Source organism: Columba livia, chromosome 6, assembly GCF_036013475.1.
Source record: "Columba livia isolate bColLiv1 breed racing homer chromosome 6, bColLiv1.pat.W.v2, whole genome shotgun sequence".
In the NCBI taxonomy this organism is placed as follows: Eukaryota; Metazoa; Chordata; class Aves; order Columbiformes; family Columbidae; genus Columba; species Columba livia.
Window position 1 is genome coordinate 16,769,346 of NC_088607.1, and position 21,652 is coordinate 16,790,997.

The 21,652-nt window shown below is 36.8% G+C and overlaps 2 protein-coding genes across 22 annotated transcripts in view; one reads left to right on the top strand and one right to left on the bottom strand.

The window, feature by feature from the left end:
- Positions 1-21,652, bottom strand: part of DNTT (DNA nucleotidylexotransferase) — a 172,445-nt gene that overhangs the window by 107,279 nt on the left and 43,514 nt on the right. For 8 of the 9 annotated variants that reach the window (XM_021293757.2, XM_021293755.2, XM_065068400.1 and 5 more), the window contains one exon: positions 4,306-4,411. The gene's annotated coding sequence lies outside the window, so the exon portion shown is untranslated. Of the gene's footprint in view, positions 1-4,305; positions 4,412-7,324; positions 7,378-21,652 lie in introns of all 9 variants that reach the window. The other variant, XM_065068395.1, reaches the window with a different exon arrangement.
- The window catches only part of BLNK (B cell linker), a 101,253-nt gene continuing 92,780 nt past the window's right edge, over positions 13,180-21,652 (top strand). For 3 of the 13 annotated variants that reach the window (XM_065068382.1, XM_065068383.1, XM_065068389.1), the window contains exons 1-2: positions 13,189-13,280; positions 16,829-16,905. Coding sequence is in view for 3 of the 13 variants with exons in the window: in XM_013368502.3 (XP_013223956.2) it covers positions 17,278-17,352 (75 nt within the window). In the remaining 10 variants the exon portion in view is untranslated. Of the gene's footprint in view, positions 13,281-14,467; positions 14,542-16,828; positions 16,906-17,193; positions 17,353-21,652 lie in introns of those variants that run through there. The other 10 variants (XM_065068380.1, XM_065068385.1, XM_013368502.3 and 7 more) reach the window with 7 other exon arrangements.

Here is a 21,652-nt window from a genome sequence, read left to right on the forward strand (position 1 = left end):
TTAAATGGGCATAAGCAACATGAAACTCAGAACAACGAGTTCTATGTATTATATGTTGGATTACTGGTTTTTTTGTTAGATTTTCATAACAGCACTGAAAAGTGTTTAGGGTGGGGGTTGTTTGTGTTTTGTTGGGTTTTTTAAAAACATATGCTATTGTTTAAAGAAGTTGCAACCATTTCTTTAACTATTATTTTGATTTTTAATAGTGATATATTGGCATATCAGACTAGCTATAGTAGGATATACCTAGATGTAGACCAATATAGTGTGACATGCAGCTATCTTGATCAATTCACACTCCCACCAGAAATGCATGGCAGATGTTATCCATCCACCTTCATTAATTTCTGTGCAGCTGGATTATAGCAAGTTTTCAAACACTGGAAACTCTTTTTAACAAAGATAGATTTTTTTATGAGCTATATGCTTCAGTTCAATCACAATCATAGGACATAAAGCAAGAATTTATTTACATAAATCATAATTTCTTTTATGCAAAAGGTCACACTCTCTAGTGACTGTTAAGTCACTTGCAGCTTTAACACCTATGAATTTATGAATCTCTATTTGAAGCTTTCATATAAAAAGGAGAATAGGATGTGTATTGTGATTTCTACACTGAGTAGTTTCCTCTTTCATTCCTGGTTTGAGGCCAGCTTCTGAATTATCTCTGCACCAGCTAGTATAACTAACTTGAACAGATGTCAAAACCCTTGTATTTCAATAAAGGATTTAAGATGTTCAGAAGTCTAAATAAGAAAACAAGAGTTCAGTAAGTGCTAGGGAAGAGTGATGCCCTTTACACGGCACCTGGTGCAGAAAAAACATGCTTTGTATCTACATACCAGTGTGCACATGTGTGCACACATGTTTCACTTCTATGAATGTTAAAAAACATTTTGCCTGTATTGGGTAGGTCAAATATTTGAAGTTGAAAACACTTAAGATTCAGTTTGTACTACTTTACTGGAGACAGCAGTTCTATATCACCAAAGATTTAGGACAGCAACTTTTTCCTGAAGGATTCAGAGATTGAGGGGGTATGTTAAACAGATAGAAAGAAAATGTGCCCCAGATTATTACTATACTATCCAGGCAAAAATGTTATACCATAATAACTGGCATCATGGCTGATCATGTTTCATGCTTAAGACATGACAAAATTAAATTCCAGCCTGATTAATCATATAATGTTCATGTGCATCGCTGAGATGTTGGTACTATTCATATATGTTTAATTTCTTTCTTCGTGGAATTTGTTCAATATGTAAATTCTTCTGGAACTCATCTCATACTTTTATGTACCTTCAAGCTTGAAAGCCCAGTCATTCTGTTGGTAAAATAGAAATAAATCAAGCAAAAGACTTTTAAAAAGCCAGATTCTGGAGTTACATGTAGCAATATTTTATCCAGCAAATGTTTGAACAGTAAAGTGAAATGGAGGAAGAATTGTTCAGAAAATTATTTGGACTGATTACTTCAACACAAAAGGATGTTGTTCCTGGACAATTCTGTGCTAAGAACAGCTTAGACAAGTTCTCACAATTTTGTGATCACTGATGTTGCTGGGAAAGGGAAGGAACATCAAATACTCAATTTGCCTTAGAAAGAAGTGCAAACTATTGCCCCTGGCTGAGAACACACTACTTGTTTCCCGTAAACACAAACACACTAGCAGGAAAAAATAGTCCTTTCAAAAAATGCAACAATTGTCTTTGGGCTCACTGTTAAGAAATAAATTTCTTTCAAAGTTTTCGTCCTTTTCAGAGGTGGTTTGATGGAGATTAAGATATCATTTCCAATATACCGTTGACACACTTCTTTGAACTTGACTTACGAAAGCATGAAAACGTACATGGAATGTCTGTGTTTGATATCACTTATTCCCAATTCTCTAGCTCAGAAATCATAGTTTAATCAATCCAACAGCAGAGAGAGAATCCATCAGGTTTACAATCAATGGCTGTACATCATCTTCAAATAAAGCCTTAATTTAAGACCTCATTTCAAATTGAACAAGTGTTAAATCCTGAAATAATACAATCAGCAAACATCTATTCACCAGAAAGTGTATCAAAGTCAGAATTTGGCATATAGTGTCTGTTTATAAGATGATATATGCACATTAGGAATTATCAGCCCTGTCAGGCAGACAAATAAGAATGTGAAACAGAACACTTTAGTACTTATCTTTCTTACACATTCTGGTCCCGAAAAAGAGTAACTTTTTAAAATATCCTCTACCACAATATTTTGCTGATGAAGGTACAGTGAGAGGGTATCACACACCTGTACAGACCAAAGCTCTGACATTGTACTTGTCGTATTTCTACTGCTGACAAATTGGGGAATGTTAAGAATTCTATCTAATGTCAGTAATTGTTACTTGCTTAAATTGTGTAAAAAGCATTTAAGAACACAAAGATTCCAAAATAAAAGGCAAAGTGTAACATTCTCTTTCAATAATGCCACATTACTCTATTTTCTTCCACATAGAATTTGCAAGGATAAGATAACAGTCAACTATGATGTTAAGCCACCTTGATACCAAGTGTCAGTTCATTAAAAAAAAAAAAAAAAACAAAAAACACAAAACACCACATCACACACAAAAACCCAATCCTATATCTTGTCTTTAATCTGCACTGGTTTTTATCCACAGATCTCAAAACAAGCCAATGAGCTGCCAACTTTGACAGCTGCAATTGTCTCCTGCATGAATGTATGCTGTGGGCTAGATTCCTACCTCAGTCACAACAGTAACAACAAAAGGTCTCTTAGTAAACAACACCATCATAAAAGAACTGTATCAACTGCCTATAGTAAAATTACAGATAGAATCTGCATTTAGTACATTAATATGGGAAAGAAAATGAAACATTAATTTTGTATATGTAACTATTCCTAATTTTAAACTAATAAATTAATCATCCAGTCAAATAAATGAAGAAACTTTCAAACTCCTTTCAAAGTGACCAAAAAAACACCACTCAGTTTTTGAAAACTACTTATAATGGTTCTGATTCAGTAAGGCATTTACTATTTGACTTTATATATACACAGAGTGTCTTAATTATTTTGAGTCTAAAGATCTGAAGCCTTCTTGTAAGAAATTGATTTTCATTATCAACAAGAGTTGAAGAGATAACCTATGTTCAGCTGCCTTGCATTAAATCTCCTGCTTTCAGCCTCTCTGTGAGCTGTAACAATTCAATGTAGTTAAGTACTCCCCCTTATGGTCTGTTCCAACACAGCATTACAATGCTTTGTATTTCTCTGGATTAAATGCTAGCACCTCATATTTACACTGTACATACATCAGAGTTAAGCTAGGCCTATAAACTGAAGCTCATCTTAGAACATGTTTCATTGAATAAATCTGTGATATTTGCAATTGCAGATTGCCTGCGACTGCAGATAGCTTCATTGTTATGGTTTGAAATGTGTTTCTGATCGGCATTATTAAATTTCAGAATACATATATAGAACAGATATATAAAAAATAACTTATTAACACAGGATTGGCTGACTGGTTTCTTGCTCTTATTGGTATTTACTCTGGACTATAAATACATCTATGCATTGTTGATAGGAGATGTGCTACTGAAGTGAATTATTTGAAATTGCATTTGTTAATCCTGTAAGAAACAAATGTAGCACAGTGAAATGAAAGATCATTAAAATGGAAGTCAATAAATTTTCCCAAAGAAGTGGAAAAATACTGCCCAGTGTGTGTTTGTGGCCATTACCACTTTCACTCTGTTGCATGAACGAGCGTATTGGATGAGAATAATTTCCACCTCTGAGTTCACCACTCTTTCTTGAAATCAAGTAGTGTATTTCAAAACACTATTTTCATAACCTACATAATGGACTTGCAACTTCATTGTACTATCGTTTTAGAGGAAAGCTTTACTAGTTAGACATTATACAAGATTAGCTGCACTAGATTAGAAGTTGTTCAACATAACATGCCTTTGCACCATTCAAAAAAGTCTTCTGCTGTTCCTATCTTCATCCCAGTACTGACTGAAAACACACAGGGTATCTGCTATAACTAACTGTAATATCTTATTTCTCAGTGCAGTTTGTGCTACTGTACATTACCTGTTACATAGGTTCTATGACTATGACTTATGACTACGAGGAGGAGGGAAGTATGTTGATATCCTTACCTGAAACATTATTCAAAACAGTGAAATACATAGTTACCATCAATCCCCTTCACTTCTTTTTAAGCTACAACTAATCTTTTCAAAAGGTGCTGAAAAACATTCATTAACAATGATGTGATTTCCCCACCTTTGTGCTGTGTCAGTTCAGCGAAGTACTGTGCTCAATTGCCAAGTCTTCAGAATTCAGTTGTCAACTTCAAAGAAAGGCAAGTGTTAACTTCTCCCAGAAGATCCTGCAATGTTAAGCAAAGCACATTAAGGATTAAGCTGCTCTCTGGAAATAAACAGCCCTTCGTTCAACTCACATTATTCTCCCTGAACTTTAACTGAATAGTCCTGGAGTCATTTTGGTAAAACAGTTTGGTAAAAGTCATCCTTTCGCATAGTGCTTTTATCTTTATCAACTCAGCCTATAAATCTGAATGGGTATCTCCGTGATGGATTTGCAATATAGACCTCCAAATGATCCCATTAACAATTTTCTGCAGAGCGAGAGTGAATGTAAAAACAAACAAACGAACGATACAATCCACTGAGGAATTAAGCAAAAACCTACTAAAATCCTCTCACCAAAAACTAAGCCTCAATAGTGGCATTCCCATATAACATTAAAAAAATAGTACTGAGAACTATTTATCAGTCTCCTCTGGAAGTAGAGAACCTAAAGATGCATTCTCTACGAGCTCAGTCAAGTGCACATGAATGAAACAGTGCGCGGACAGCTCCATTCAAGAACATCACTTGATTTTGTATTCCAAGTTTCCAAAGTCATACCCACAAAACAGATTCTTCTATTAGGTAGAAGTTCCAAAACTAGGCCTTGACGAAGGTGAGTACCTGATGAAGCAGAGAGGATTATTCCCGTCAACTTTTCTCCTAAATTCTTCTAATGATAAAAAGCTCTCAAATATCACTGAGAAATTTTATATTTTATGCCACATTTTAACTTCCCTCTTTCTGAAACTGATTGTATTTGGACAGAGTCTACTGTTCTAGCATGGATACACTAAAATTCTATACGTAGTTGCATAGAAATATCTTTGAGTTTCTAAAACTAGAGTTAATAGTAGAAACTAAACATAAAAGTATTTTCTTACTACTTATAGGTAATATAGCCAAGGATGTTTGTGTTAAAGGATTAAATATCACAAATACAAAGACTGTGTTTCAGATGGCATGACCAAACACAGAAATAAGTTCTTCCTTCCCCACTCTCCTTAGCAGCTTGTCCATAATAGAATCACCATATTGACAAGATGCTTCTGATCTTTCAGGAGGGGGACAACCCCTCACTCCCACAGGCAGTTTGCAATCTAAAGGCAGACAAATTGACAAAAATTAAGAGAAAAAGGGAAGGATAAAAGCAATCTTTCCACGTATATTGCCTCATCAAATAGAGGCGTCTTTTTTTTTCCAGCCACTTTCCGTCAATAACAAGGTGGAAGCCGGTCTATCAGAAAGCCAGTAAAGTTGGCTACCACATGCCTCCAAGGATGTTCCTCACCCTCTCAGATATTCAAACCACACTTGTGCAGGAGTGATGTGTTTCAGCCTACTTCTGTGTCAGAGAGCCTCTTGACAAACATCTGCACTCTCAAGTTTTCTGGGATATAGAAAAGAAATCTGAAGGAGACTAATCCAAGAAAACCCCCATGAAAACTCTGCATTATTTCCGGCCTTGCTCTCCTGCGGTTCTGCTCTCACAGGGAGTGCTGACTCACAGGATTTTGCGTGCTGTGAGAGAGACAGCAAGAGGTAAGAGAGCTGAGTGAAATTCATCTCTTGTGAGAATGAGAAGGAAAATGAAAAATATTATTTATAGTATCATGAAATTCCTGAGTTCAGTCCACCCAGAGCAGAACATCTATCAACTCCTTCTCTACGCAAAGTAGTTTTCAGCACTTAAGTATTCCAATACCTCAATTTAAGCATTTCTTCAACCTGTATTTATCAGTTCTTTCTAGGTAAAGATGTGGGGGGAAAAAAGTAAGATCCCAAATAAGGAAAGAAACTATTTAATGAGTAAGTGATTGTGAGGCTTTCCAGATGTAATCTCAAAACTACTTGGTAGCTATTGTTCCTTGCATAATACTGAGCTTTCTCTAAAATCAGAAACAAAAACGTAATTCTAGAAGCTGATAAAAGCATTTTGCAAACTGTCAGTAGAAATCCAAAAGCTGGCTAGTAAGCAATATTGATGGCAGGATGTCAGTGACGCAAATGGGACACTGGATCAGAATGCCTCCAGCATGCACTGTGATAGTGTGTTAACTCTAAATGATAAAAGCATTTCTGTGCCTGTAAATCAAGCTAAACTAAGGTCAGCCATACAAGTCAACGGGAAAGAGGAGAGACAAAACTACAGTTAAAAGCAATTCTACAATGACATTAAATGATCTGTAATCAGTTATGTGCTATAGGCCATTCAATTTCATTTTGCTGATACAGGTATCATGGCCAGTGTGTGCTCCAATAGCTTTTTCACTCACATGTGTAGTCACATACACAGCACATTAAGTGCTTTGGTTATGAACAGGTGCACAGCTGACCAAGAAGTGAGAATTGCCAGAGAATTCAACTTTCTGCTGTAGTTTGACAATAATGGAGAGAAGCAATATTGCAAACAGAAATAATAGATCATGTCCTGGACAGTGGAAAAGATGTGGCAAATGAGCATGGGATGTTATGCAGAATGTATAGGTTGCAGAGGACTTCATCACAGCTTCATCTGATCTTCTCCTGACCTCAGAGGATAACCACATCATCATCAAATCTCACTGTTCTGAAGGTCAGTGGTGAGTTTTTTATCAGCCTGACATTTATTGTTGACAATTTTTTTTTTTTAATGTTTAAGTTTATTTCAGTTCTTTTTACTAACAAAGGAATGAGGACATTAATGTTTTGCATAAACAACTCCCACTGACTTTTCATAAAATATGTGAATCAAAATAGACTTCAACTTATCAGAAATGCAGGTAACATTATCAAGGTCTCATTCACATCTTACATCCAATCAACTTCTGAAACAGGCATGGAATTCTAAGGTAGGGCTGGTTTTGAGTTGTGTTCAAAAACATAAAACAAGCATATAAAAAAATTATACCAGAGTGCAAAATTTTTATGTATTCATTTCTTCTCTTTCTCACCTCATGTGGTTCATGCTTCAGTTCTCTAGAAGTGAGGTTCACTTTCACCAGTTCTAGAGAAGAGAACATTTCTAGAGTAAGTGAAGTCCTTGCCACTGAAGGAAAACAGGAAGCTTCTATTTCCAGTACTGCTTAGTTTATTGTCTTGCAAAGCCTGGTAGTGCAGTGCATGGAAAATCAAAAGCAAGGGAAAATCTGACTAAAACCATAATTGAAATGCTCAATATCCACCTGACTAGTGGCTCATCCTCCTTTACATTATCTAGTAGAACAGCAGTGTTCTTAAATACATCGACTTTGCAATAATTTATTATACTGGACACTGAAGAATGCATTTTGCAACAAAAAGTATTGTCGTAAATGAAGTTTAGCCAATGTGTGTTTTTTCCCATGTTACTTTGAAGCATATTCACCATTTGAGATATATCATTCCCTTGACAATGGGATTACAAGGAATCATGGTACAACAATTTTAGACCAGGCAGACAGAATGTCAGCAGTGTCAAACTGGAAAATATATCATTTAACCAGAGATCAAGAGAGAAAACCTGAAGGTCAGAAATACAATATTTATAATACTATCAGTAGATGGATACATACTGAACACCTCATATCTGGATCCTTTAAAAGTTTATTAGAAGAATGATTACAACACACAAGGGCAGCTGTTACTGGACTTTTCTCCATTATGTTGCAATATGCATGGATATTGAGCCCCGCATTCACTAGTATATTCCCTAGAAACAGTAGAAGTCTTGAGATATCCTTTAATGGTACTGTTTGCCATGCAAGGCACACACAAGCAGCAGTCAGCTGTTACCCTCATTCCCATTAATTCCAGCTGGAACAAAAAAAAACTGCCCTTCAGTACACCCCATGTCATTTTTCACCCCCTACCTAATTATATTTAGAACCCCAAAGCTTTTTTCCAATAAGCAACACATATCATCTTGGAAACAAACTAAGATGATTAGCCTTTGGAAGAGAGGAGAGAAGAATAAACTGAAACAACTCTGTATTGTCATCAATTCATACTGCTACAGGTGACTTTGGCACCGTGCAAAGCAAATAACTGAGAAATATTCAAGGAAAGGCATGAATATTCTCAATGACAATTGAACTGGAGATGCTAAAGCTGTGGAAGAAAGATAAACAGAAGCAAAAGCTCATTCGCAAGAAAAAAAGAAAAAAAAAATGGACTAACCATCCTAAATTCTGACTGTATTCAGCATATAACAATAGAGGACTCCTCCAGATTTGGTGTTGGGATAAATCTGTCACTGAACGCTCCTTTCATACTTTTCTCTTTATCATAATATTATTTTACCTAGATCTAATTTCACTTAATATCACACTGATAGAGAGGTTTGCTGACATCACCATTACCTAAATGATAAATAAAAACCAAAAGTAATACAGAAGGAGCTAGGATAAAAAGTTATGAAATTATTGAGTTTCAAGTTGTGACTCAAATGCTAAAAGGTAAAAAGTACTTTTTTCTTGATAGTTATTTCATTTTAAATTTATTATCATAAGCATAATATCTCTTGAAATATCTTTTTGACATCTCCCCAAATACTGCGGTCAGAATAAAAAAAAAAATAAAAAAAAAAGCCCCAAACCTATAAACATATAGATCTCTCAGCTTTTAAGGTCTTTCTTATTTATTGAGGTTTTATCATATTCTCTCTCTGTTGACTGTCGAATAAACTCCGCTCATAAAGTTTTATCTATGTCAGCAGGCTAAGGACACAAGACATTTAAAAGCTCTATTTACGAGTCCAAAAACCTTGAGAAACATTCCCTATTTATACAGCTTATCTCCCCATCAATTCCTTTCTCATTTTCTTTCCTTTTTGTACCCTGCCACTTCTATGCCCCCTCCATTTGTCAATCTCTTCAATTTCTCTATCCATCTTCTAAGCCCCAGTTCCCCTTTTGAATTTCTCCTTTCTTCTCTGTATTTAACAGGCTCAGAAGTTCATTTTTTAAAATTCATTTTCAGGGCTCTGCTGAATGGAAGTAGGGAGGAAGTCTGCTTATTTTTGGTCCAAACAACATTTGGATGCTCTCCAGCTGACACATTTGTTCCACATGATTCCTCTTATCTATAGAAGTGAGTAACATTCGTCCCTATACCTCAAAGAAATGAGTGGTATCCATAACACTTGAAATAAATGCACATCTTTGTGTATTTTTATTTAAATCCAGACCTCTTTTGGAAGTCACACTGAGGCAAATTTCTTAGAAACATCATTTGGAATTTTCTCTAACTACAATTAGCTGGAGGTGGCCAGTTTCCTTGCTAAGACAGAACTCTGGACCTCGGAAGTAGATGCAGGAAGAAAAAACAAACAAACGAACAAACAAAAAAACCCACAAACAACCACATGCCACCACCCTGGTTCTCATACTAACTACATGGCAGTGTTCAACATCTACAGTGTCAACCCTTCTGTTGAGATCTTCTACTGTAAAATACCATGCAACGATGCATTAGTATGCCCACTGGGAGTTGAAGTACTAATTTAAGGTTTTTCCATTTGTCTCATATTAGGAGTCATGTGCATGGTGAAAGACCCTCTACACATATCAAAGCACAAGTGTCAAAAAAAAAAAAAAAAAAAAAAAAAAATCAATAGTGTTTGACTAAGAATTCATCATACTAACAAAACCCATCAAAAGAACATAAACAATAAAATAAGCATCAGTCACACCTTTTCAAATTTAAGCTGCCTAGGAATGTTATTTAAATGGTAGGGCAAGACACTGAAATAATACTGATTTTCTGTTTTGAAATTTACTCACAAGATTCTAATGCATATAAATGTTGCCAGATGGAAATCTGTTGGTACACATTTTCCTATATTCTGTCAGAAGAGTCAACACACAGATGAATTTCAAAGAAGCAGAGGTTCTATAAAAAAAAATTATTAATGTAAATGCAAACTACACAACCCTGCATATGAATCTAGAGGAACAGACAGCAAGTTCTGCCAAGGTGTTCAAAATAATAAGAATCCAAAAAGTGGCTCAGTTAAACTGCAAATAGTGAGTACTTGCAAAGGATGTCACAACCAAGCATTACAGCATCAATTCCAGCCTTCAAAAAAATCAAAAAGAATTTCTAATGATCAATGTCACTTCTGTAGCACGTTGCTTTTTTATTACTGTTATATTTTATCGTGCTAGTTGAAAACATGAATTTTTTGAAACAAAGAAAACTAGGTGCAAAATTCAGGTTACAAACACATACGTATGAGAACGCCTATGTTTCTAATACATGAATAGGTGTGGGAAAAAAAATCTCACTAGAATAATGTCTGAATCTGTTGCTAGATTCAAAGGGAAGGTCAAACTAACAATCAAAAGCCATATAAAAAGATTTTAGACTGCTGAGTGATAACACAGAAAGCAACTGTCCTTAAGACAATGGGGTTTATGCCATGTATCCAGCTTCTGTGACAAAATAAGCAAACAAAAAACCCCTAGCATTTGGCAGTATTTAGAATTCAGCTGAAATTACATGCTCCAGGAATGAACTGAAGAACAAGTGAAATAAAGAAAGAGGGCATATTTATACAGCAAACTGGATATAGTGGAAGGGATTTAAAGGTGACAGGTTTTAAATCACTATACAACAAGCATCTCCTTGGGATAACAATGGTGCTAACCATTCTTAGCAAGGTTGCTGAGGTTTGGTTCTTGTGGTTTTTATTCTCTTCCATTTGAGGCATCTTTGGTTTCAAGTCTTTTGCGATCACAAGAAGGAAATGCATTTTAGAGTTACTGTTTAGGGCTGCGCAGAGAGAGTAATGCAAATAGATGGTTTTTTGCTCCTTACCATGAAGAGTTAATTGTCTTTCAGTAACACAGTCTAGATGTCAGAATCCTCCAATAAATCTTATGCTGGCTTATGAGATGACTACTCGAGGAAGTTATATTGATTATTGCTGGGTATTACAACTTAAACAGTGAACAAAAATAATTAATACAACATGTAGTTAGTAGAACTGGAAATATATTGTTTACTGCAAAAAGGACCCACCAAAAACAGAAGAACAGACATCTACAAAACTCAGATGCTCATTTTATAACCCGAAAGCTCTCAAAACATTTGGGCAATCATCGATATCTGAAGGCTTCTTATGGTTCTTCCTGCTGCAGTACTAAATCCTCTCACAGAAACGAGGATGGAAGAAAACACCAGGACAGAAAATAAGGATATTTACAAAGATCCATGAAGTATTTAAGCGGTTTCCTTCAGGCTCTGAAAAAAACTCCTTATCTACATCAGTCACAAAGGGAACCCAAGACTCTTGAACTCCACTTTCACACCTCATGTAATTGGCTAGCATACTAGGAAAAAAAATGCAACTACAACTCAAAAAACAATAGTACATGTTGCCACTGTTGGAGTATATGTTGTCATATGGAACCAGCTACAGTTCCTAATCCCCACTTTTCCTGGAAAATTTTGTTAAGTCTGGCACATTTCAAATTACAATCATGCTCTGAGATAGGTCACACCATTACAAGAGTTGTTATGAATTTGGCATTACAGTTTATTATTGTAAGAACAGATGTCAGTTTTAAGCGATAAAGCATTGTTCTATAAAAGTAAGTGATTTTGAATACCTTCTTGTTGCATGACTTTTAGAATTTCAACAAGAACTTCCCAAAAATCTGTTGAAAACCAAAAAGCAACTTAATGACAAAGTCACCTGCCAGAATGGAAATAAGTCAAACTGTCCTAAGTACACAAATGCTTTCTGCTTCTTTAACACTGCAGTAAAAACTTATTTTTCAGGAACAAACTGTGTCAAATGAATCTCATTTCCTTCTTTGATATGAGAGCTACCTAGTAGATAAGGGATGCAAATAACTTATCACTAAGGCTTTTTATGTGGTCCCATACAAAAATCATTCCACGCAAACCAGAGAAATGCATTGAAAGTGCCGTATATTGTAAGCACTCATCTGACTCACACTTAGATGATATCTGTGAACCATTTTCAAACTCAGTGAGTATTTCAAGTAGGGTCCCATAGAAATTTGTTCTGGCCATAATTGTATTCAGTATTTTGTTAACAACATGGATGTTGAATAACCAGCACATTTCTAAAGCACATCTGGATAGCACCGAGACAGAAGCAGTTAGCACAGAGTAAAGAATATTATACTGGGATCAGTCTGGCCACCTTGTTCTTCTGTTAAGTTGGAGCCAAATTGAAGAGAGTACTAAGAACAAAAAGACTAAACAAGGCGATCATTACTTAGGAAGAAATGCTAAAGAAACTGGGTTTGCTTCCTCAGGAAAGAGAGGAGGTCCAGGTTCAGCCCATCTGGTGCTTAAATAGCAGTTATCCTTACCAGTTAGCACTTCCTCTTGCACCCCCCACTGCACAGAATTATTACAGTTCTGCCTCCTGCTGGGCCACCCTCAAGGACATGGTGAACCTGATGCTACACTGAGAACTCAGTCAGAAAAAGTGGTAACCAAATTGATTTCCAAGACTGACTCAATTTGCTCTAGTTGTATTTGATGCTGCCTCTCTGCTGAAGCCCTGCCTAGATTTCCTGGGGTCCCTTCCAGACCCTACAATTCCTGTTGATTCTGTTAATTTGTATTTTCTGTTGAATAAAATAAAATGTAAAAAAAGACAAAACCAATTAGCAAAATTTTATCAAACTTCTAGATAGACAGCTGTAAGCAAGCCTTCATGTCCCAATGTTCTCTGTGAACTTATTTAGACTTATGACCTATTCCAGCTTTTTACTTTAAGAAAGTTTTTCTCCCACCCACCATGAACTCCAAGCCTGCCAATCACACTAAGAGCAACAAAATACATATGGGACAGTTTAAGGAGGAAGAGCGGACATGAGAAACTGCTTCTTTAAGTTATTTGGAATCAACTTCCACATGTGTGCCTGGGAGAAGAAAAATGAGGATATGGTAAGTCATGTTCCTTTCATTATTTTTTTATAAAATGATTTTAAAAAAAAAAATCAGTGACAATGGATCATATTTTACATACAGTGATACTTAACTGAGCTATTTTCTCAAGTATATATTCCTGAGAGCAGTATTCCAGTGTTTTATCCAGTTAAATAAGCTGCATGCAGCTGCTAGGGGTTTTTGTAAAGCAGAACTTGACTTTGAAAATGTTGAAATAATTTAGCACACTTAGTGTTTATGTTCATAAAAATATATAGTTGTCTTCAGTAAGAAATGCCAGTGGTATGTTCTAAGAATCACTTTTTATACTGTTTATTGCTGATTTATATTAAATTGCAAATTGAGAAATTACTTTATGAAACTCCAAGGAGCTGTAGCCTGTAAAAATATGCCTCCTATGTGGCTTGCACATTCCAGACTGTAGGAAAAACATTCATTGAAATGTATATTGTAACAATGTGTTAACTCTGCTTTATGTACAAGTTACACATGATAATGACTTTCTATCTTCAGGTCAAATTACCTGGTGTGTAAAACTTAAACTAGGATTCCTCTAAAATCTGCTAGTTCTTGAGCACTAGACGTCATTTGTGCTAAGGGATCCAGAAAAATGAAATTTCTAAATATACAGAATCAGATTTCTGCCTTTTTTTTTTTTTGAGGAGCAAAATTGTAAACAGTACAGATTAAGAGTGTTAATGCCCCCAGTTTGACACAAATTTAAAATACCAGATTACACCCTGTACATGTATCCCAACACATCCATGCCAGATCAAGGGGCTCCAGGGATTATCCAGCAACAAGTAAGCACAACCTGCCCATGGCTAGTGCTGGTTCCCATTCAAGTCTACTTGAAAGTTATGTGTAGGCACCTGGCCATTTAGAAAGAAACAGTGCCTGTGGCCTGTCTTTACCTGGTTGATTCTGGAAGCCTGAATATTCTGCTCAAGGAATCCCCCCACCACAGCCCACACAGCCAATGTGTAATTCAAGTGCACCTACTTACTCGGATTGCCATGAAAGGTGATATACTGCATAGAGTAACTAGGTGCATGAGAGTACTGAGTTCAATTAGTAACAAAATCTGAGGACCTCCTAGCCAACAATTCTTGAAACAATGCCCTTGAGGGCAGTGGAAAGCAAGCACATGACAATATTCTCCATTTTTGTTGCACACACTTTAGGAAAGAAAACCACAGCATTGATGAAGCCAACATCAATATCAGCACCATGAGACAAGCTGCAGGAGTCTCCCCAGGTCCCTGTCTTTATTTTTTATTTTTTGTTGTCATTTTAAATCTGACTAAAACACAAACGGCATAATATTTCTTTCAAGCTACAGTCCCTTTCAATGACCTCTGCTACAGGCCCTTTGGGAACACAAAGCTGAACATGACCTTCCCAAATAGATTTCTGTCTCTCTCAGCAGAGAGAGGTGAACTACACAAACACTGGCCTCTTGAGAGTACTGTTCTGAGAATCCAGAATACAGAATTAAGGCAATGTCAACACAGGCAATGACTGGAGAATTAGCCAAAAGTTAGTGTTGGTGGAGCGCAGTACGAGAGAAGCCAGGTGGTAGAACGGGGAGGCCTGGGCACAGTAAGGTGGGCAGGGCAGAGCTTCAGCTCATGCTGCAGACTACCATGTGTGCAATGACATAACGGCAGCCAGCAGTGAGGAGCAGTTCTTTCCATGCCAGTATTTCTGAAAATGCTGGTGATCCATTAGAAGAGGAGCAGGTACTGCTGGCAGCATGCACTGAACTGCAAAATTCTTAAAATGCTATTTTTAATCTGCCTTTGAGATGTTCTGAACTAGAACTGCTTATACCTACTCAGTAACCAAACTCAGCCTGTACTACAGAAATAACAGCATTGCTGTGCTTCACTTCATTCCTGTTTCATACCTGATACCATCTGGTTTTTTGTTGTTTCCCTTAAGTAACCACTAAATTTGTAACTCGCACATCTCCCACCTGCCTGCTTCCCACCTCCACCATACATGAAGACCCTGCTACTGACACAATTACTCCTGCACTCAGACTAGGCAAGCAAAATTTCTTAAGGAATATACGCACCCCTCTCTTCTGGTCCTGCACACAGTCAAAAAGACTACCACTCCCTCTTGTGATCTGGGGAGATGTTAACCCCCTTGGAACAACTCACAGCCAAAACACTATGAAATTCAAATTAACATACATAGCCATGCACTTAGAGCTTATTCTGAGGACGCAAAGTTTAAGTGGCATAGATTTCTATCTCAATTCTGGATTTCTGAAATACCGGGAGCTGAGTTTTGCCAGATTGAATGTTCTGCAAAGTCACAAGATAAGAAAGAGTTAAGAGTATTCATTGGCAACAACTGACATATAAGTCACCCTAACAGCAAAAATACACAAAGGAAAACTTGAAGGATAGCAGATGAGACACTTCAACTTAGCTGAAATCCATTTTAATCTTTGAACATGTGCCCCAAATCCTTTCTGCACTGGGAAATAAAACAGGAAGAATAACTGGAAAGCAGAATATAACACTCCTTGGTCTCTGGCCTTTTATGGAAGCTTTCATACTTCTCCTGTTGTGGTGACTCAGAAATGCTGAGCAAAATAATCTGGGTTTGTTTCAGCAGCTGCATCTTTGCAACTTTATTGCCCATTCTACAAAGCAATGGCTCTCAAACTTTTCCCCCTTGCTCCATTTTAGCATATGCACACCTCCCCCTTCTCCAGTTTAAAAATAACATGTGCTGCTCCTCTCAAACTGGAAGTGTATTCTGTGTTAGAGGTGAAGAGGCAGAGAAGGGCTGTGAGTAGGACAGGGATGCAGCTCAGAGGAGGTGGCTGGACAGGGACAGGGGTGAGAAGGGGCAGAATTGCCAATCCTGAGCCCCCTCTCAACATTGTCTGAGCCCCAGCCTCCATATCTCCCCAGTCTTCCTCCTTCTGCAGCCCAGGAGTGATTCCTGCCTGTGCCTGCCAAGTCTATTGCACATCTCCCTCCTTAAAGAATAACGGTCATGGCCCCAAATTTGGAAATCATTGGTGTAACATATGTGATATATATTCATGCAGTGTATGTAGAAACCATATCCAGCAAGTCCCTGAGTTCAAAATAGTTGTAGACTGCGAGAATACTGTGGAAGTGTTACACACTTGCCCCATTTCTATATAGTTTCCTAGGTAGCTCACTTCTGACCAGTCAGAAAAGAGGATGCTGGACTAGACGACCTTATGGTCTGACTCAGTAGAAGCATTTTATGTTAGCCCTACCTTTTGAAAAGATAATATAACACTGGAATTAATTTGTTGACAATTTGTTCTTTAGCAGTAATAATGATGGAGGTGGAGGGAAGGGACAAGAAAAATAAGGAGAAAACAAAAAACAACCCACACTTCGGATCATATATTGCCTTAGAGTGATTGAGTGTTTTATTTAAGCCCAAAAGTAGGATGCCTGGCTTGACACGTAGAATAAAATTGTATGTGACAGTATGGAAGTAAAAATTCTGCAACTGACCTCTTTTTTTCTGTCTAAACACCCCAGCACGATATGTCAAAACTCACCAGTAAATCAAGCACGATCTGAAGGCAGATCCAAGCAACTGGATCAAAGAGTTCAAGGTAGGCAAGAGAAAGCTATCACCAACTGCTTTTGCAATAGATATGAAAAATAGTTTCCATGTTTAAACCTCTACGCTTCTGATATATTTTATACACTGATTTTCAGCAGAATTTAACTGATTTCAGTAACAGCAAGTATTTGCATACATTAATATAAAAAACTTAGTTTCCTAATACTGGAAAGATTCACTCAGTTGAATATTGGTACTTCCTAAATCACTCTTAATAGGCGTTCACTTTAAGTCAGCAAACAGGAAAAAAGTTGCAAAAAGTACTTCCTCCTAGGATTTCTACAGCAGTTCAGTAGAAAACAGTGAAGCAACAGTTCAGTGTTGCTCATATTGGATCAAGTCCTTCTCACTGGATAGCAATATGGCCACAAAACTACCTTCTCAAGAGGAATTTGAGAACTGGACAGCTTTTCAAGTCGCAGAACTCCTACGACAGGTACTGAATGTATATGTAACATTTTAGAGAGTCCAGTCTCCATTCAGCAAGCAGAAACTCTTGCTGCATTTAACTTTGAAAAAGATACCTTATTCTAAATCTAGCAGAGATATTCAAAAGCACTGAAAATAAGTTAGTCCACAATAGTCACCCCCAATAACTCATTCTTATGAATATTGTGTGAGTTTCTTGGTACTCTCCTGGTTTTTTTATAGAAATTTAATTCATGGCAGAAGTTGTTAGCTAAGATCTCCTACATGGTAAATCACATAAAAATGTTTGCTCACAGGGATATTTCTTATAATAGAAAAGGTATTTCATGCTCTAGTTTATTTCTTGCTGGGAAGAAATAACCATTTCACTGAAAGTGGGTCTTGACTTTATATTTGCATATCGCTTTAAAATTTACAGCTTGTCAATAAGAATCTACTGTTCACCTTTTCTCCTCAATGCATATATACCCATGGTAGTTGCAAGATGTTACTTAAGTTTAAGGTACTTGAGCTTTTTCTTTTTTTAATAGTTTCTGTGCTTGTACCTTTCCTAGTCTTGAAGTGTCATTTCTAGTATAACTAAAATAACCTAAATTGCACAAAATATTCCAAGCTTGTCTTCAGTCACCCTTTCATTAGTTGAATAATTTCCTCTCTTTTTGATATCAGCCTTTTCATTGTAACTTACTGAATGCTATGACTTGGGTTTTACACTTCTACCTGCAACTTACACAATAAAGTCCATTCACTGCATTTTGATATATAGTCTCATTTTACATTCCTTTCAGGTTTTTTTAATGCAAGTTTATCTATATAATTTTTTATATAAGAGTTTTCTGTCTTGCGTTCGTTCTACTTCTAACTGGGGAAGCACAGATCTTTTCCACTACCTGCTTTACACCAACAGTGAGATTTTGTTGTCATTAAGGTTCCTCATCCTTCTCAACTGAAGGAGCATACTTTTTTCAAGGAAAATAATACAGTATTAAAGTGTTTCTGCAAGACTTCCATTTGTAGCCAGGTAAAAAGCGGGCCAAATTTTAAAACATTTCTTTTTTTGTTATTATTTTTCCATCTTGCCTTGTGTATAAATACATATGCCCATGCATGTACAACTCAAAAATAAACAAACCCACACACCACACAGATTTGCAAATTTACAATGCAGATGTGTCACAGGTGGACCATTGTCCCTATGTTTGAGAAAGCTAATCTGTTTCATGGAATTAATTCATACTATTATGCTAACGTATCAGCTAATCTGCAAACTTATTGCTGTGAACAGCTACTCAGAGGATTAATTATCGCAAAGCCTTTCAGCTTAAAGGAAATCAGACTAATTAATAGAAGATATAATGATTTTAAGGTACCCTGTAATTCTACAGCAGAATACAACACACAAAATTAATAGAATTGTTGAACAACTCAAAGGCTTCCAGAGAGACTTCAGCAGGCACGTCATAACTCCTGGTTTCATATTGTTAAGAGAGGCTCTTCCAACTTTATAAAAAGCTGTTAATGCCTATGCTTACTCTCACATCACTGATTAAAGAGGCTAAGTGATTTAATTACTACAGTATAACCAGCATTAAGTACCTTGCCATTTTAAGTATCAGAAACTAGCACAGGTAAGTAGCAGCCAAGTGCCTGCAGCCACCACAAACAGACCTGTTAAGCTCCTGCTATCAGAGCCTGAGCACCAGGTATTGCTGCCCTTTCCACAGTCAGCCAGCATGCTGGGGGCTCTGCCAGATCCCCCCACTCTCCAAGACCACACATGCACATACATGAACCCAAAAGCAATGCTGTTAAGGTTACAGAAAGAAGCACTCAATGTTAAAAGTGCCAAAAGTGGGATTACCTCTGTAACCTGGATTTGCCCCTTTTAACAGACACATTATGATAGCCTGTGATCACTTCTTTGTGTCTTATCTTTTCCATTAATAAAAATCTGCCACTTTCAACACAGAGAAGCCTGTGTGTTTTGGGCACTGCTCTGGACCGTTACAGAAATTCTAAGGTACACAAGGCCAGGGTTTGCTGAAAGAGACAGAATGAATTCATGGCAACGTGGATTCAATTCTGCCTTGAAATATCAGATTGTTTCACTGTCCCAACTCAGCATTTTTACCTAAAGCTATGGAAGTCACCCAGAAAAAAAAACCACAACATTTTCTGAGTGTGTGACTTTAAATTCCAGGCTCTGATTTGCAGAAGTGGTGAGAGGTGAAGTTGTAACCACAGTGGTAGTTCTGCTCAAAAAGAAAAAGTGCCAAAATATCACATATGCAAACACACACGTATATCTCACATATCCTAAATAGCTCCAGTGAGTCATCCAAAGCCACTGGATACTATATAAGTTTATTTCCCAAGCACTTCAACCCCGCTTACTAATAGAGTTTTGATCTTACAGGGCAGTCTTAGCAAATGCAGTTAATGTTTCTGAAGCACTTGGACAGTAAAAAGAGTGTTTTAGAGCATTCCAAGTTTAGTCATTCCAAGTTCAGAGAAGGCTTGAATACTGTGCAGTACAGGTGTACAAGACAGACGAGCAGTGCGCACTGAACAGGGTGTGGTATATTGAACACCAGTTCAGGAAATTCATGTCAGCTTTTATGTGTTGTGACTGAGGCCGTGTCTTCTAGAAGAGATATATATGAAGAAGGCATATGTGCATGCGTACAGTGCAATCTTGGCATTTCTTTAACTTTGCAGACCTGATGTTTCCAAAACATATGTCTGTCATAAGTACACAAATTATTAACCAGCCATTCTGCAAAGCGTTTTCAGCCTCACAAAAGGCATTTTGTATAAAATCAATAACATCACTACTAAAAAATAATTAACCCTATTGATTTTGCTTTTTCCTCATAAAATATTGAAGATGATAATGGAAGCCTGCTATTCATGCACGTAGGCCCCTCTTTTGTTTCATCTACACTATAATTGCCACAGCACTGAGACATTCCATGGTGCATTCAGACTTAATCTACTTACCATTAGCCACGTAGCCTCATCCCTCTCCTCAGTACTGACCTTAATGCTATGGACTTAGTGTAATTTTAAGAAAATGAAAGGTTCAGTGGTCACTAAACACCAGTAGAGACATCTGCTTGCCTGACAAGATAATGATGTATGAAGATCAAATTTTTCCTTACACAAAAGGTAGACGCTTGATTAATATCCTAAGGCAAAGCACAAAGGCAGCTCATCAGAGCCAATAACTGGGGATAGAACCAATAGTTCGAAAAAGATAGGCAAAAGCCAAAAGCAGAAACTGTGTATTACCTTGATTCTTTGCCTTTACAGCAACACCAGTGCAGCTGATGACAAATTAACATATCCCACAAACAAGCATTGGTCCAACACCTACAGCAACCCTCTCCTTTGAATTGTGATTTATTCTTTATTGCAAACAAGCAGCACTCTGTCAAATATAGTATAAAAGAACAATTTATAAACTCAGAGATTGAAATAATGGCTTACAGGCCAAAAGGACGGTCTGAATATATGTCTAAGTATGACAGTTTCAAAATTTCTAAGTGCCATCAGTTTTAAATCTTCTAGAAACAAATAAATTACATTAGAAAATCCATATAAATATTTATCTGTTAATTTATTTTCACTAATATTCCTCTGTTAGTGTCTGAGTAGGTCATTACTGCTACAGGAAATTACAGGTTACAAACACTAGTTAGTGTTACAAACACTAACAATGATTTCAAGAATGGTACATTCTTAAAGAAAATATTTCATATAGTATCTCAAATTGGAAGGGACCCATAAGAATCATCAAGTTCAACTCGCTGCTCCTCACAGGACAACTTAGAACCAAATCAGAAGATTTCTAGATTTTTTTTCCCCACTTTTCATGCATAAGAGTGCAATTTCTTGGAAAGTCAGGCCAAAACATCAGTGTAACATTCCTTACTGCTTTTTGATAAAGGAACTCCAATATGACCTTTTATTTTTTTTCCAAATTGCTGTTTAGTTTCTATCATAGAGAGATACTACTTCTGGACATTCCTGTTTCATTTTAATTCACAATGAACACCAACTTTCTTAAAAAACACCACAATCACGTTACAGAAAAGAAATCCTGTTTCTGAACCTGAATTCTTTCCAGCAATGCCCATCTCTCACAGGAACTGCATGACACCTTGGCCAAATCATCCGGTGCTGAAGCCAAACAGCAGCCAGTGCATACAGAGGGCCAGTAAACAGGCATGTAACAGAGCTTTTTCTTTTACAGTCTTCATTTTCCAGCAGTCAAGGATATAACCATTTCGTGAGCTGATGACACA